General features: G+C 47.0%; 1 protein-coding gene across 1 annotated transcript in view; it reads right to left on the bottom strand.

The window, feature by feature from the left end:
- The window catches only part of JAKMIP2 (janus kinase and microtubule interacting protein 2), a 224,162-nt gene that overhangs the window by 9,934 nt on the left and 196,037 nt on the right, over positions 1–18,191 (bottom strand). The window contains exons 18-20 of the mRNA XM_073575246.1: positions 15,065–15,133; positions 14,497–14,574; positions 11,777–11,980 (exon numbers count right to left, since the gene is read on the bottom strand). Coding sequence (XP_073431347.1) covers positions 11,777–11,980; positions 14,497–14,574; positions 15,065–15,133 — 351 coding nt within the window. The remainder of the gene's footprint in view (positions 1–11,776; positions 11,981–14,496; positions 14,575–15,064; positions 15,134–18,191) is intronic.

Here is an 18,191-nt window from a genome sequence, read left to right as displayed (position 1 = left end):
CCTCACCCTCCTTTCGTGGTATGCATGGTCCCCTCACCCCCCTTTCCTGGTATGCATGGTCCCCTCACCCCCCCTTTCGTGGTATGCATGGTCCCCTCACCCCCCTTTCCTGGTATGCATGGTCCCCTCACCCCCCTTTCATGGTATGCATGGTCCCCTCACCCTCCTTTCCTGGTATGCATGGTACAATCATCCCCCTTTCGTGGTATGCATGGTCCCCTCACCCTCCTTTCGTGGTATGCATGGTCCCCTCACCCCCTTTCGTGGTATGCATGGTCCCCTTTTGTGGTATGCATGGTCCTCTCACCCCCCTTTTGTGGTATGCATTGGTCCCCTCACCCCCCTTTCTTGGTATGCATGGTCCCCTTACCCCCCCAATCCTGGTATACATGGTCCACTCACCCCCTTTTGTGGTATGCATTGGTCCCCTCACCCTCCTTTCGTGGTATGCATGGTCCCCTCACCCCCTTTCGTGGTATGCATGGTCCCCTTTTGTGGTATGCATGGTCCTCTCACCCCCCCTTTTGTGGTATGCATTGGTCCCCTCACCCCCCTTTTGTGGTATGCATGGTCCCCTCACCCCCCTTTTGTTGTATGCATTGGTCCCCTCACCCCCCTTTCTTGGTATGCATGGTCCCCTCCCCCTCCTTTCATGGTATGCATGGTCCAATCACCCCCTATCCTGGTATGCATGGTCCCCTCACCCCCCTTTCATGGTATGCATGGTCCCCTCACCCCCTTTCATGGTATGCATGGTCCCCTCACCCCCCTTTCATGGTATGCATAGTCCCCTCACCCTCCTTTCGTAGTATGCATGGTCCCCTCACCCTCCTTTTGTGGTATGCATGGTCCCCTCACCCTCCTTTCCTGGTATGCATGGTTCCCTCACTCCCCTTTCGTGGTATGCATGGTCCCCTTTCGTGGTTTGCATGGTCCTCTCACCCCCCTTTTGTGGTATGCATTGGTCCCCTCACCCCCCTTTCTTGGTATGCATGGTCCCCTCACCCCCCCAATCCTGGTATACATGGTCCCCTCACCCCCCCAATCCTGGTATACATGGTCCCCTCACCCCCTTTTGTGGTATGCATGGTCCCCTCACCCCCCTTTCGTGGTATGCATGGTCCCCTCACTCCCCTTTCGTGGTATGCATGGTCCCCTCACTCGCCTTTCATGGTATGCATGGTCCCCTCACTCTCCTTTCATGGTATGCATGGTCCCCTCACTCCCCTTTCGTGGTATGCATGGTCCTCTCACCTCCTATCCTGGTACGCATGGCCCCCACACCTCCCAATCCTGGCATGTATGGTCCTCTCACCCCCCAATCCTGGTATGCATGGTCCCCTCACCCACCTATCCTGGTATGCATGGTCCTCTCACTCCCGTAACCTGGTATGCATGGTCCTCTCACCCCGCTATCCTGGTATGCATGGTCCTCTCACCCCCCTATCCTGGTATGCATGGTCCTCTCATCCCCCAATCCTGGTATACATGGTCCCCTCATCCCCCTTTCATGGTATGCATGGTCCCCTCACCCCCATTTCGTGGTATGCATGGTCCCCTCACTCCGCTTTCGTGGTATGCATGGTCCCCTCACTCGCCTTCCGTGGTATACATGGTCCCCTCACTCCCCCCTTTTATGGTATGCATAGTCCCCTCACTCCTCTTTTGTGGTATGCATGGCCCCCTCACCCCCCTTTCGTGGTATGCATGGTCCCCTCACCCCCCTTTCATGGTATGCATGGTCCCCTCACTTCCCATTCGTGGTATGCATAGTCCCCTCACCCTCCTTTCATAGAATGCATGGTCCCCTCACCCTCCTTTCGTGGTATGCATGGTCCCTTCACCCCCCTTTCCTGGTATGCATGGTCCCCTCACCCCCCTTTCGTGGTATGCATGGTCCCCTCACCCTCCTTTCGTGGTATGCAGGGTCCCCTCACCCTCCTTTCGTGGTATGCATGGTCCCCTCACCCTCCTTTCCTGTTATGCATGGTCCCCTCATCCCAATTTCGTGGTATGCATGGTCCCCTCACCCTCCTTCCATGGTATGCATGGTCCCCTTACCCCCTTTTGTGGTATGCATGGTCACCTCACCCCCCTTTCGTGGTATGCATGGTCCCCTCACCCTCCTTTCCTGGTATGCATGGTCCCCTCATCCCCCTTTCGTGGTATGCATGGTCCCCTCACCCTCCTTTCGTGGTATGCATGGTCCCCTCACCCCCTTTCGTGGTATGCATGGTCCCCTTTTGTGGTATGCATGGTCCTCTCACCCCCCTTTTGTGGTATGCATTGGTCCCCTCACCCCCCTTTCTTGGTATGCATGGTCCCCTTACCCCCCCAATCCTGGTATACATGGTCCCCTCACCCCCCTTTCATGGTATGCATGGTCCCCTCACCCCCTTTTGTGGTATGCATGGTCCCCTCACCCCCCTTTTGTGGTATGCATTGGTCCCCTCACCCCCCTTTCTTGGTATGCATGGTCCCCTCCCCCTCCTTTCATGGTATGCATGGTCCAATCACCCCCTATCCTGGTATGCATGGTCCCCTCACCCCCCTTTCATGGTATGCATGGTCCCCTCACCCCCTTTCATGGTATGCATGGTCCCATCACCCCCCTTTCGTGGTATGCATAGTCCCCTCACCCTCCTTTCGTAGTATGCATGGTCCCCTCACCCTCCTTTCGTGGTATGCATGGTCCCCTCACCCTCCTTTCCTGGTATGCATTGTCCCCTCACCCCCCTTTCGTGGTATGCATGGTCCCCTTTTGTGGTATGCATGGTCCTCTCACCCCCCTTTTGTGGTATGCATGGTCCCCTCACCCCCCTTTCTTGGTATGCATGGTCCCCTCACCCCCCAATCCTTGTATACATGGTCCCCTCACCCCCCTTTCATGGTATGCATGGTCCCCTCACCCCCTTTTGTGGTATGCATGGTCCCCTCACCCCCCTTTCGTGGTATGCATGGTCCCCTCACTCCCCTTTCGTGGTATGCATGGTCCCCTCACTCGCCTTTCGTGGTATGCATGGTCCCCTCACTCCCCTTTTATGGTATGCATGGTCCCCTCACTCCCCTTTCGTGGTATGCATGGTCCTCTCACCTCCTATCCTGGTACGCATGGCCCCCACACCTCCCAATCCTGGTATGTATGGTCCTCTCACCCCCCAATCCTGGTATGCATGGTCCCCTCACCCACCTATCCTGGTATGCATGGTCCTCTCACTCCCGTATTCTGGTATGCATGGTCCTCTCACCCCGCTATCCTGGTATGCATGGTCCTCTCACCCCCCTATCCTGGTATGCATGGTCCTCTCATCCCCCAATCCTGGTATACATGGTCCCCTCATCCCCCTTTCATGGTATGCATGGTCCCCTCACCCCCATTTCGTGGTATGCATGGTCCCCTCACTCCGCTTTCGTGGTATGCATGGTCCCCTCACTCCCCTTTTGTGGTATGCATGGTCCCCTCACTCGCCTTTCGTGGTATGCATGGTCCCCTCACTCCCCTTTTATGGTATGCATGGTCCCCTCACTCCCCTTTCGTGGTATGCATGGTCCTCTCACCTCCTATCCTGGTACGCATGGCCCCCACACCTCCCAATCCTGGTATGTATGGTCCTCTCACCCCCCAATCCTGGTATGCATGGTCCTCTCATCCCCCAATCCTGGTATACATGGTCCCCTCATCCCCCTTTCATGGTATGCATGGTCCCCTCACCCCCATTTCGTGGTATGCATGGTCCCCTCACTCCGCTTTCGTGGTATGCATGGTCCCCTCACTCGCCTTCCGTGGTATACATGGTCCCCTCACTCCCCCCTTTTGTGGTATGCATAGTCCCCTCACTCCTCTTTTGTGGTATGCATGGTCCCCTCACCCCCCTTTCGTGGTATGCATGGTCCCCTCACCCCCCTTTCATGGTATGCATGGTCCCCTCACCCCCCTTTCGTGGTATGCATAGTCCCCTCACCCTCCTTTCATAGAATGCATGGTCCCCTCACCCTCCTTTCGTGGTATGCATGGTCCCTTCACCCCCCTTTCCTGGTATGCATGGTCCCCTCACCCCCCTTTCGTGGTATGCATGGTCCCCTTACCCTCCTTTCGTGGTATGCAGGGTCCCCTCACCCTCCTTTCGTGGTATGCATGGTCCCCTCACCCTCCTTTCCTGTTATGCATGGTCCCCTCATCCCAATTTCGTGGTTTGCATGGTCCCCTCACCCTCCTTCCATGGTATGCATGGTCCCCTTACCCCCTTTCATGGTATGCATGGTCCCCTCACCCCCCTTTCGTGGTATGCATGGTCCCCTCACCCTCCTTTCCTGGTATGCATGGTCCCCTCATCCCCCTTTCGTGGTATGCATGGTCCCCTCACCCTCCTTTCGTGGTATGCATGGTCCGCTCACCCCCTTTCGTGGTATGCATGGTCCCCTTTTGTGGTATGCATGGTCCTCTCACCCCCCTTTTGTGGTATGCATTGGTCCCCTCACCCCCCTTTCTTGGTATGCATGGTCCCCTTACCCCCCCAATCCTGGTATACATGGTCCCCTCACCCCCCTTTCATGGTATGCATGGTCCCCTCACCCCCTTTTGTGGTATGCATGGTCCCCTCACCCCCCTTTTGTGAATCATAGAATCATAGAATCATAGAATCGTAGAGTTGGAAGGGACCTCCTGGGCCATCTGGTCCAACCCCCTGCTCAAAGCAGGATTCGCTAAATCATCCCAGTCAGATGTCTGTCCAGCCTCTGTTTGAAGACTTCCATTGAAGGAGAACTCACCACTTCTCGTGGCAGCCTGTTCCACTCATTGATCACTCTAACTGTCAAAAAGTTTTTTCTAATATCTAATCTGTGTCTCTTCCCATTCAGTTTCATCCCATTGCTTCTAGTCTTTCCTTGTGCAAATGAGAATAAAGTTGATCCTTCTACAATGTGACAGCCCTTTAGATATTTGTAGACAACTATTAAGTCTCCTCTCAGTCTTCTCTTTTGCAAACTAAACATTCCCAAATCCTGCAACCTTGTGGTATGCATTGGTCCCCTCACCCTCCTTTCCTGGTATGCATTGTCCCCTCACCCCCTTTCATGGTATGCATGGTCCCCTCACCCCCCTTTCGTGGTATGCATAGTCCCCTCACCCTCCTTTCGTAGTATGCATGGTCCCCTCACCCTCCTTTCGTGGTATGCATGGTCCCCTCACCCTCCTTTCCTGGTATGCATTGTCCCCTCACCCCCCTTTCGTGGTATGCATGGTCCCCTTTCGTGGTATGCATGGTCCTCTCACCCCCCTTTTGTGGTATGCATGGTCCCCTCACCCCCCTTTCTTGGTATGCATGGTCCCCTCACCCCCCAATCCTTGTATACATGGTCCCCTCACCCCCCTTTCATGGTATGCATGGTCCCCTCACCCCCTTTTGTGGTATGCATGGTCCCCTCACCCCCCCTTTCGTGGTATGCATGGTCCCCTCACTCCCCTTTCGTGGTATGCATGGTCCGCTCACTCGCCTTTCGTGGTATGCATGGTCCCCTCACTCCCCTTTTATGGTATGCATGGTCCCCTCACTCCCCTTTCGTGGTATGCATGGTCCTCTCACCTCCTATCCTGGTACGCATGGCCCCCACACCTCCCAATCCTGGTATGTATGGTCCTCTCACCCCCCAATCCTGGTATGCATGGTCCCCTCACCCACCTATCCTGGTATGCATGGTCCTCTCACTCCCGTATTCTGGTATGCATGGTCCTCTCACCCCGCTATCCTGGTATGCATGGTCCTCTCACCCCCCTATCCTGGTATGCATGGTCCTCTCATCCTCCAATCCTGGTATACATGGTCCCCTCATCCCCCTTTCATGGTATGCATGGTCCCCTCACCCCCATTTCGTGGTATGCATGGTCCCCTCACTCCGCTTTCGTGGTATGCATGGTCCCCTCACTCCCCTTTCGTGGTATGCATGGTCCCCTCACTCGCCTTTCGTGGTATGCATGGTCCCCTCACTCCCCTTTTATGGTATGCATGGTCCCCTCACTGCCCTTTCGTGGTATGCATGGTCCTCTCACCTCCTATCCTGGTACGCATGGCCCCCACACCTCCCAATCCTGGTATGTATGGTCCTCTCACCCCCCAATCCTGGTATGCATGGTCCTCTCACCCACCTATCCTGGTATGAATGGTCCTCTCACTCCCGTATCCTGGTATGCATGGTCCTCTCACCCCGCTATCCTGGTATGCATGGTCCTCTCATCCCCCTATCCTGGTATGCATGGTCCTCTCATCCCCCAATCCTGGTATACATGGTCCCCTCATCCCCCTTTCATGGTATGCATGGTCCCCTCACCCCCATTTCGTGGTATGCATGGTCCCCTCACTCCGCTTTCGTGGTATGCATGGTCCCCTCACTCGCCTTTCGTGGTATACATGGTCCCCTCACTCCCCCCTTTTGTGGTATGCATAGTCCCCTCACTCCTCTTTTGTGGTATGCATGGTCCTCTCACCCCCCTTTCGTGGTATGCATGGTCCCCTCACCCCCCTTTCATGGTATGCATGGTCCCCTCACCCCCCTTTCGTGGTATGCATAGTCCCCTCACCCTCCTTTCATAGTATGCATGGTCCCCTCACCCTCCATTCGTGGTATGCATGGTCCCCTCACCCCCCTTTCCTGGTATGCATGGTCCCCTCACCCCCCTTTCGTGGTATGCATGGTCCCCTCACCCTCCTTTCGTGGTATGCATGGTCCCCTCACCCTCCTTTCCTGGTATGCATGGTCCCCTCATCCCCCTTTCGTGGTATGCATGGTCCCCTCACCCTCCTTTCATGGTATGCATGGTCCCCTCACCCCCTTCCGTGGTATGCATGGTCCCCTTTTGTGGTATGCATGGTCCTCTCACCCCCCCCTTTTGTGGTATGCATTGGTCCCCTCACCCCCCTTTCTTGGTATGCATGGTCCCCTCACCCCCCCAATCCTGGTATACATGGTCCCCTCACCCCCCTTTAATGGTATGCATGGTCCCCTCACCCCCCTTTTGTGGTATGCATGGTCCCCTCACCCCCCTTTTATGGTATGCATGGTCCCCTCACTCCCCTTTTGTGGTATGCATGGTCCCCCTCCCCCTCCTTTCATGGTATGCATGGTCCAATCACCCCCTATCCTGGTATGCATGGTCCCCCTCTCCCCTATTAAACTGCACACATACAAAAAAAAATTTATACTCACCCTTCTTTCCTGTGCTCCAGCGTTGTCAAGTTCTACTGGAGGCCGGGGGAGGAGTCTGGCGCCGGAGTACGCGCATGCCCATAGCGCTGTCCGGCGCCATATTGCTGAAGACACACTGCAAATGTGTCTTCAGTAAAATGGCGCCGGATCGTGATATGCGCATGCGCGATTCCGGCCGCACTCGTGCCCCGTTCTCCGGCCGAAGAGAAGCACCACGGCAACGCCCCTCCCGGTCAGGTAAGTATGTAAGTATCGCGCCCGAGATTGCGGTATGTAAGCATACCGCCATCTCTGGGCGCCATACACACTCCTCACCGCTGGCTGCCTCATTCTGTCTGGAGCCAGACTGCGCAGGCGCGTCGCGCTTGCGCAGTCTATAAAGGCTTCGGACAGAGTGACGCTTAGCCCGTTATATTATAGATACTGTATATATACACAGTGAAGGAAATAATTATTTAATCCCATTCTGATTTTGTAAGTTTGCGCACTGACAAAGACATGAACAGTCTATAATTTTAAGGGTAGGTTCATTTTAACATTGAGAGATAGAATATGAAAAATAAAGTCCAGAAAATCACATTGTATAAATTATATAAATTTATTTGCATTTTGCTGTGAGAAATATGTATTTGATCCCCTACCAACCATTAAGAGTTCTGGCTCCTACAGACCAGTTAGACGCTCCTAATCAACTCGTTACCTGCATTAAAGACAGCTGTCTTAAATAGTCACCTTTATAAAAGACTCCTCTCCACAGACTCAATTAATCAGTCACACTTTAACCTCTACAACATGGGCAAGACCAAAGATTTATAAGGATGTCAGGGACAAGATCATAGACCTGCACAAAGCTGGAATGGGCTACAAAACCATAAGTAAGACGTTGGGTGAGAAAGAGACAACTGTTGGTGCAATAGTAAGAAAATGGAATAAATACAAAATGACTGTCAATCGACATTGATCTGGGGCACCATCCAAAATCTTACCTCATGGGGTATCCTTGATCATGAGGAAGGTGAGAGATCAGGATAAAACTACATGGGGGGAACTTGTTAATGATCTCAAGACAACTGGGACCACAGTCACTAAGAAAACCATTGGTAACATATTACGCCGTAAAGATTTAAAATACTGCAGTGCCCACAAGGTCCCCCTGCTCAAGAAGGCACATGTGCAGGCCCTTCTTAAGTTGCCAATGAACACCTGGATGATTCTGTGAGTGACTGGTAGAAGGTGCTGTGGCCAGATGAGACAAAAATTGAGCTCTTTGGCAGTAACTCAACTCGCATTGTTTGGAGAAAGAGAAATGCTGATAGACCCGAATAATATCGTCCCCACTGTCAAGCATGGAGATGGAAACATTATGTTTTGAGGGTGTTTCTCTGCTAACGGCACAGGACTACTTCACTGCATCAATGGGTGAATGGATGGAGCCATGTACCGTAAAATCCTGAGTGACAACCTCCTTCCCTCCTCCAGGTTGTGGCTGGGTCTTCCAGCAAGATAATGACCCAAAATTTTCAGCCAAAGGCAACAAAGGAGTGGCTCAAAAAGAAACAATTTAAGGTCATGTAGTGGCCTATCCAGTCTCCAGATCTTTATCCTATAGAAAACTTATGGAGGGAGTTGAAGCTCTGAGTTGCCAAGCGACAGCCTCAAAATCTTGACTATTTAGAGATGATCTACAAAGAGGAGTGGACCAAAAATCCTACTGACATGTGTGCAAACCTCATCATCAACTACAAAAAATGTCTGACTGCTGTGATTGCCAACAAGAGTTTTGCCACCAAGTATTAAGTCTTGCTTGCCAGAGGGATCAAATAGTTATTTCTCACTGCAAAACGCAAATAAACTTATATCATGTATAGAATTTGATTTTCTTGATTATATTTTTGAAATTCTGTCTCTCAATGTTAAAAGTAACCTACCGTTAAGATTATAGACATCTTTGTCAGTGGGCAAACTTACAAAATCAGCAAGGGTTCAAATAATTATTTCCTTCACTGTATATATATATATATATATATATATATATATATATATGTATATATATATACACTTGTCCCTAGTCTTTTAGTCATCCTCTGGCATCTTCACCATTTTTCAGCATCGCTCCGGTCCCTTGGTGCCATCTTGTGACAGTAGCTTTTGACTGGACAGAAGTCTGTCACGATCTATGTTTGGATCTGTGGCAGATCCGGGCTCATCTATAACCTTTTTTTCTCTTTCAAGCCTCTGGCTTAATGTTAGTTTTTGCCCCCGGAGGCCGCATGTGTTATTACAACCTTAGTTGCTCTGCTATTGGGTTTTTGCCCCGTGGCCGCTGGGGTTACTACACGTTTAAATTAGCCAGCAGGTGTTACCTCCCCCTCCTTCCTATAAAAGGTTGTCAGGTGCTCTGGATCACGGTTGGTGATATTGTTCATTTGCTAACCAACCTTGGTGAGGACTGGATCTACCTGGTGGAGAGGGGGTTCAGCTTGTCTGGAGCAGTGGAGTTGCTGCTGAATGCTGATCGGATCCTTACTCTGTTGCCTCAGGAGCATTGGCAACAGAGAAAGCTAAACTGTTTGTTTTTTCCCTGTTCGTTATTTTCCCTGGTATTATATTAGTACAGCGGTGGGACCAGTGTCCGCACTAGCCAGTACCCTAGTAAGGGATAGGTGCAGGGCTAGTGAGGGACTGAGGTATCCTGGTCAGCGACAGGTTGAAAGAACCTGTATAGGGAACGTGAGGAGTGTTCAGGGACACAGCCTCAGGAGAGTGCAGGAGGTGTCCATGTCCCCGTTCCCTATTGTAGGGCCCACCGTTGTAATTGTGTCCCCCGGTGTCCCTTTGTTTGTCTTGTTGTTTTAGTTACCGACTGGCTGGTCACGTCACACAGGGCAAGTCACTTTGTGACAAAGTCAGAATCTACGTCACAAACTCTCAATGCAAACCTACGAGAGCCAGAACGAGGCTCTTATACTCTTTTGTGCTCTCCCTTGCTTAGGAGCTGTGGTATAATCAGACCATGTTCCTGTACGGTGAGACACAGCCATTACACAGTACACAGCAGGGGCACATCTATAAGATTATCTCAGCACAGGAACATTTTATTTAAACACATCGAATTGAGGAAGTTATTATTATTCCATGATCTTTTGATTAAAATTAACTTGTGGGACAATTCCTTTAAGTTACTGAAGCAGTGTAAACTATGAAGGAGATGTCATGCACCAAGGCCCCTCTGAATAACTGATCATTGAGGGTGCAGAGACACAGATCCCCCCTCCCAATTTAAAGGGAATCTGTCACCCCCCCAGGGCGTTTTTCAGTTAAGAGCCACCTTCAGCAGCACTAAGGCTGCATTCTGTGAAGGTGGCTCTTCTTTTTCTGACCCCTAGTAACGCTGAAATATCGACTTTTATAAATAGCTCCTCATACCTGTAATGTGTCCCATAGGTATGGTGTGTCCCCCTGTATCAGCCGCCTACCATCCGCCCATCATGATGCCCCTGTGCATCGCTGCATCCTCCTGTTTTGAATGCCGGCGCCCGCGCTGTGACAAGAGTTCTTGGGCATGCGCAGTGCGTGCTGCCCGAGAACCGACATCAGGCTATTGCTCCTGCATGTTGCGGAGGCCCCAGCCCCGCAGTGTGAATACATCATAACACACTGCGGGGCGGGATCTGGGGCCTCCACAACACGCAGGCGCAATAGCCTGATGTCGGTTCTCGGGCAGCGCGCAATGCGCATGCCCAAGAACTCTTGTCACAGAGCAGGTGCCGGCATTCAAAACAAGAGGATGCAGCGACGCAAAGGGGCTTCATGATTGACGGATGGTGGGCGGTGCCCAGACACAGGACAGGCATGATGGACAAATGGTAGGCGACTGATACAGGGGGACACAACATACCTATGGGACAGGTAAGAGGAGCTAGTTATAAAAGTCGATATTTCAGCGTTACTAGGGGTCAGAAAAAGAAGAGCCACCTTCACAGAATGCAGCCTTAGTGCTGCTGAAGGTGGCTCTTTAACTGAAAAACGCCCTGGAGGGTGACAGGTTCCCTTTAACACTGATGGCAAATCAGTATAATTACAATTTAAAAATTGGAACTGATCAATGTATTTGTGGCAGAAGTTTGTGAAGACATCTGAAACGGGAAAGGCTGAGGTTATCTGTACATTGTGTTACTATGGTGAGACATTTTCCATTGATTTAGTAAAATTTGCCATATTGCCTATGAATTAACAAGTCATTTGTATAATTCTTGAATGCGTCCATTTCAGTCATAATCTTCAAATAGATATAAGCTTTAGATTCTTGTGGGTGTACATATGGTGGGCCCTATGATGCCTGGTACTAGTAATAAAGTCACAATGCCCTAAATAGATACACAAGATATCAAATAACATCAAAAACTCACCAAAAGCTAACTGTGGTAGTACACATTCAGCACTTAGGATGTTTAAGACTGGGGTGATGACTATATTCTCTGGTAATATTGGGGTTGAACTAGTCAGAGAAGGACAATCAGGTCCACCTCAGAATGTTTTCTTTATAAGTTATCCCATTTTGTGCCCTTAGTACCTGGTGAGCTTGTTGGAGAAGCTCCATTCTCTCCTGTAGGATCTGACAGTCGAATTCTCGGCTTTTGCGTAACATTTGCCGCCTCAGCTTTTCCACAGCCATTCTGAGCTCATCTTGTTGCTTGTCATTGAGTAACTCTCCAAATTTGATGACTGATTCCTGCTGCAATGCGTTGTACAGAGTGGCTTCCAGTTCTTGTATTCGCTGTTCAGTCAATAGTCAATCAGATAAGAAGACATGACAATCAATCAATCATGCAGGGAGACAGATGTTTCACCAGCAGCACAGGACTGGGTCTATATGAAAATCAATGTGGTTATGTTTTAACCCGCAGCACAACCACATTTCCTTTCACTATGTAACACAGTAGTATCGTCATACAGCAATCCTTGGTCAAGTAATGTGTGTTGCAGCCAAAATTGCCATCTAGCACTAATTTTGTAATTTTGTAATTTTTATATAGTTTGTATCAAACTGTTGTCGTATGGCTGACAACAAAATGGAACTAAACTACTGTTTTCAATGGGCAACAAACAGTAAGTAGCTGTATAGTTGAATGAAAGGAAAACACATAAATGAACAAAATATCAGTACAAAACCAATAAAATATTAACGGTTGCCACATATATATATGATGGCTGTGCCGTATTACTATATGCAGCAGGCGTAGTAGCTGAGCCTGCTCTCCACGCAGCACCTGTGCCGACTCTGTAACATAGCTGGACCTAATAGTACCTGATACACCTAACAATATAACCTCTTGGGGAAGCTATCATCACAAAATGACTTATTGTTTAAATCAGGTTCTTGTGTTAAATATATTTGTTTTTACATTTTTGGCAATTTTTTTAATGTATTGATGATAAAAAATAGAAATGTTGTCATTTTCACACTGGCAATTGGGGCTTTCTTAAACTCTAACTTCCTATTGTTTCAGGAAACAACACATGTATGTAGACATTTTGAACAGACTCAGACCCTGTCTTTTGTATTAACCAACTAATGAGCTTGTGCAAAGGTCATTGTGAAGGAAGAGGGAGCAGGGTTAGCTGTGAATTTGTCTTTGTCAGCTGTGTACAGAGGTGATACCTGTCTTTGTAATACTGCCTCTGCTGACAGGGAAGCTGTTGAAAACTCTTTCTGAATTGTTAGGTAGTATGAATGTAAAAAAATCCCCATTAGCCAACTGTGAAAACTCCAAAATTACTATTTTTTTTTATAAAGACCATGATATACAAAAAAAAGTCACTGCCAACATTTTTTTAAAAAATACATGTAATACAAACATCTGATTTATGGAATAGGTAATTTGATTATTAAAGCTCCCCTTTAAGAAATCTATCACCAAGTTTTTGTTACCTCATCTGAGTGCAGCATGATGTAGACAAAGAAACCCTGGATTTAATGATGTAACACTTAGTTTACTGGGTACAGTGGTTCTGACACAATCAACGTTTTTAGATTTAGCAATGCAGCAGAGATGAGAAAGCAGCCTCTACCCATAACAAGCTCTGTTTGTACATTGTCTGTAGACAGTGAGCTGCTTATCACAGGAGGGGCAGAGTCGGACTAGCATGCGTGTGCTGCTGTAGCTGATGTAGTCCGGGCAATGATAATCACCAGGTGATCAGGTGCTAAAACTTTTCTTGTAAGTAAACAACACCACACAGCCTGATGTGATACATACAGTAATTGAAATCTGTGTGTTAACTGTGTTTTAACCCCTACCTCATTCTGTCCTCAGGATACATAGCAAAAACCTGCTTACAGATTCCCAATAAATACTTCTGTAAAGTGTGACAGCAGAATTAAAAGGGTTCTCAACAAGGGGGCATCATTTCTCAACAAGGGGAGTCATTTCTCAACATAGGAGATTGTCAGTACTGCAAAGTATTACTGTAAATAAGGTTCAATCACCTGCAGTTTTAAGCCTCCTAAGGGGACTAAAAAACATAATTGTTTGAAAAATATAAAAATATAAAAAAGTATATCTAATAATCAACACTACCTTTCCCCAATCGTAAATAGCGAATGTATAAATTAAAAAATTAACTCAAAATATTAAAAATACAAAAATATTTATGCCAAATTTGGCAATGAACTCCAAAATAGAATCAATAAAAATGTATCTTGCCTAGTGAAAAAGAAGCCCTTAGATAGGTCTATCGATGGAAAAGATAAAAGAGCGATTTTTTAAAAAAATAGAATCATATTACCAAGTCATTAACTGCATTATCAACACTGTAAAAGTGCAACCTAAAAATGTCAGATTTGCTATTTTTCACCATTTTGCCACTCTCCAAAATTATTTTTTTTTCTGTTTTTCAGTACATTATACAGTTAATAAAATGGTGTGAATCAAAACTTCAAGCCCTCATATGGCTATGTCAACAAAAAATTTAAAACTTGGAAGAGAGAGAGGAAAAAAGCACGAGAGCAAAAATGAAAAATTGCCTTATTCTTGAGGGATTAATAAATTGACTAAAAATGATTAAAATCTTTGACTGTATTTAAACAAAGTACTGCGTCATTTACGCTGTGCTGCATTGTCAATTACAGGACGGGGTCATAGAAGACATCGATAGGGTTGTCTCCCATCTGGAAGAGCAGCAAAATCACTCTCTCAAACGCGTTTATAGCCTCTGTGACATAGTCTATAGAATCCACAGCTTTGATGACCAAAGTGATATACTATATGTATATGGTCACTAAATACAAACCATGTACGCTTGGTCCAGGGCCTGCTTCCTGTAATCCAGTTCTTCTTCCAAATATCCCTTCAGTTTACAGAACTGCTCCTAAGGGAGTGAAATATTGAACTTGATTCTTGGTACGTTGACAGCTCTGATGCACAGATATCACAACCATCATTATATCTTACATTATTTATTACACTTATTTACTTTATACAATTTCATGGTGAATATAAGTATCTACCAAAAAAGCATTAAGAGGTGAAACAGCTCCTGTTTAAACCTATGTGTACATTTCGTGCTCTCACTCTTCCATGATGGTCATACGGGGTAGAGTTGACGCTCCTTTCCTGTTTTGGTCATAGAAAAGGGGGCACCGTCTTGTGCCTAGTTCATACACCTTGCAGTCTGGTTAGTGTATTCACCTTTACCGTCTAACATCATCCAGAGTAACAGCACTGTTTCTTTTCTACATTATGGTCACCGTTGCCCACAAGTTTTATACCTTTATGTGCAGTTTCTGGCCGGGCATGCAAGAAAAGTTTATAAGGTTAAGGTTGAAATCAAAATTTACTGACTGCACTTGGATACTCACCATGTCACTTTCCAGCTCCATCATCTTCCGATGAAGTGCAGCTTCAGCTCCTTCAATCTGTTGTATCCACTGTCAAGACACAAGAGAGGAATTACAACTGGTGACACATACAGACACACAAGAGGAATTACAACTGGTGACATATACAGACACACAAGATGAATTACAACTGGTGACATATACAGACACACAAGAGGAATTACAACTGGTGACATATACAGACACACAAGAGGAATTACAACTGGTGACATATACAGACACACAAGAGGAATTACAACTGGTGACATATACAGACACACAAGATGAATTACAACTGGTGACATATACAGACACACAACAGGAATTACAACTGGTGACATATACAGACACACAACAGGAATTACAACTGGTGACATATACAGACACACAACAGGAATTACAACTGGTGACATATACAGACACACAACAGGAATTACAACTGGTGACATATACAGACACACAACAGGAATTACAACTGGTGACATATACAGACACACAACAGGAATTACAACTGGTGACATATACAGACACACAACAGGAATTACAACTGGTGACATATACAGACACACAACAGGAATTACAACTGGTGACATATACAGACACACAAGAGGAATTACAACTGGTGACATATACAGACACACAAGAGGAATTACTACTGGTGACATATACAGACACACAAGAGGAATTACAACTGGTGACATATACAGACACACAAGAGGAATTGCAACTGGTGACATATACAGACACACAACAGGAATTACAACTGGTGACATATACAGACACACAAGAGGAATTACAACTGGTGACATATACAGACACACAAGAGGAATTACAACTGGTGACATATACAGACACACAAGAGAAATTGCAACTGGGGATATATACAGACACACAAGAGGAATTACAACTGATGATATTTACAGACACACAAGAGGAATTACAACTGGTGACATATACAAACACACAAGAGGAATTACAACTGGTGCCATATACAGACACACAAGAGGAATTACAACTGGTGACATATACAGACACACAACAGGAATTACAACTGGTGACATATACAGACACACAACAGGAATTACAACTGGTGACATATACAGACACACAACAGGAATTACAACTGGTGACATATACAGACACACAACAGGAATTACAACTGGTGACATTTACAGACACACAACAGGAATTACAACTGGTGACATATACAGACACACAAGAGGAATTACAACTGGTGACATATACAGACACACAAGAGGAATTACAACTGGTGACATATACAGACACACAAGAGGAATTACAACTGGTGACATATACAGACACACAACAGGAATTACAACTGGTGACATATACAGACACACAACAGGAATTACAACTGGTGACATATACAGACACACAAGATGAATTACAACTGGTGACGTATACAGACACACAAGAGAAATTACAACTGGTGACATATACAGACACACAACAGGAATTACAACTGGTGACATATACAGACACACAAGATGAATTACAACTGGTGACATATACAGACACACAAGAGAAATTGCAACTGGGGATATATACAGACACACAAGAGGAATTACAACTGATGATATATACAGACACACAAGAGGAATTACAACTGATGATATATACAGACACACAAGAGGAATTACAACTGGTGGCATATACAGACACACAAGAGAAATTGCAACTGGGGATATACAGTATACAGACACACAAGAGGAATTACAACTGATGATATATACAGACACACAAGAGGAATTACAACTGGTGGCATATACAGACACACAAGAGGAATTACAACTGATGATATATACAGACACACAAGGAAATTACAACTGATGACATACTGACACACATGGGAAATTATAACTGGTTATAACTGAGTAATTATAAACTGAGTTTACACTATTATCAGCTATAATTTCTTATCAGTTGACAATATTTATACTGAAAAGTGTATATCTTACTGTAATTCTATAAATTTAATTTGTGGACTCAACTCTTTGATGATCTCTGCTTAACTATAAAGCATCATAAATGTCTTCCAAACTTCTGCCAATGATAATATTATTTGATGTTTTTTACATACATCTATATGTATTTTTTTCTAAGTGGGTTTCCATGTGGTCTAAGGGGTAACATTTCTTCTTGTGGTGAGTGAATGCTTGGTAAAGGGTTGTGAGGCAGTGACCCCTGTTACAGCTAGGGGGCGCTGTATGGGATCCTCAGGATACGCTTGGAGGCGTAACTATGATGATGAGACACGAACTGGTGTCGAGATGAATGGTCGGTAAGTATCACAGAGGTGGGTGGCCCTGTGATGGAAGCTTGGGCGAGTTTTGCTCAGCAGATGTACTGCAGAGGGATTTTGCTTTACATTGGGAGGCTTCCAGGGGACTTGAAGAGATGGGCAGGTCCAGTCACCTACATACCCATCCAAGGGGGGGTGTCTGAACACCCAAGATGAAGCCTGTGTGTGGTTGTGTGTTTGAGGACCTGCAGTGAAGTCACGATCACCTGACTAGCCAGGTGATAGGTACCTGGGTCTGGTTACAACTATGTAATGGATGTGTTTGGCACATGTGAAGAGAGTGTTTGGGAGTCTGTCAGTGTGGACAGATTTCCATGTGTCCAAGCTGGACACTACAGAGTGGTCTGTGTGCAGTGAAGGAGAAGTCTTCCTGCATGTGTGGCTCCAGGCCAAACCTGCTTGCTGGACATCGCACAGCCTGAGAAGTGCTGGCTAGTCTGCGCCAGAAGAGGAAGGTCTGTGAGATACCTCCAAAGTGAACGGTCCTGGAACTGTGAGTGATACTGACCGGCGTCAGTGAGAGACTGTATTTATGCTGTGGTTATGGGATACCTCTGAAGATAAGAGGCATCTGGGGACCTGTGTAGCTGACACCAAGAGGTAATGGACTGGAGTCCATGTTATGCTGACCGGGGTCATTGAAAGACTGTGTCTTCCTATAGAGCTGAATGGAACGGACATTGTACTGGTGGCTGTATACTACTTGGTTCCTGAGGTGCGGTTTATTCTGTTTAATAATAAACCAAATGGACTTTGTTTAACCCTGAGTGTCCCAGCGTATGCCTC

The sequence above is a fragment of the Dendrobates tinctorius genome, unplaced genomic scaffold (assembly GCF_039654945.1).
Source record: "Dendrobates tinctorius isolate UK_male_01 unplaced genomic scaffold, ASM3965494v1 ptg000043l, whole genome shotgun sequence".
NCBI lineage: Eukaryota > Metazoa > Chordata > Amphibia > Anura > Dendrobatidae > Dendrobates > Dendrobates tinctorius.
Note: the sequence above shows the minus strand (reverse complement) of the source record. Positions and strands in the feature narration are given on the sequence as shown.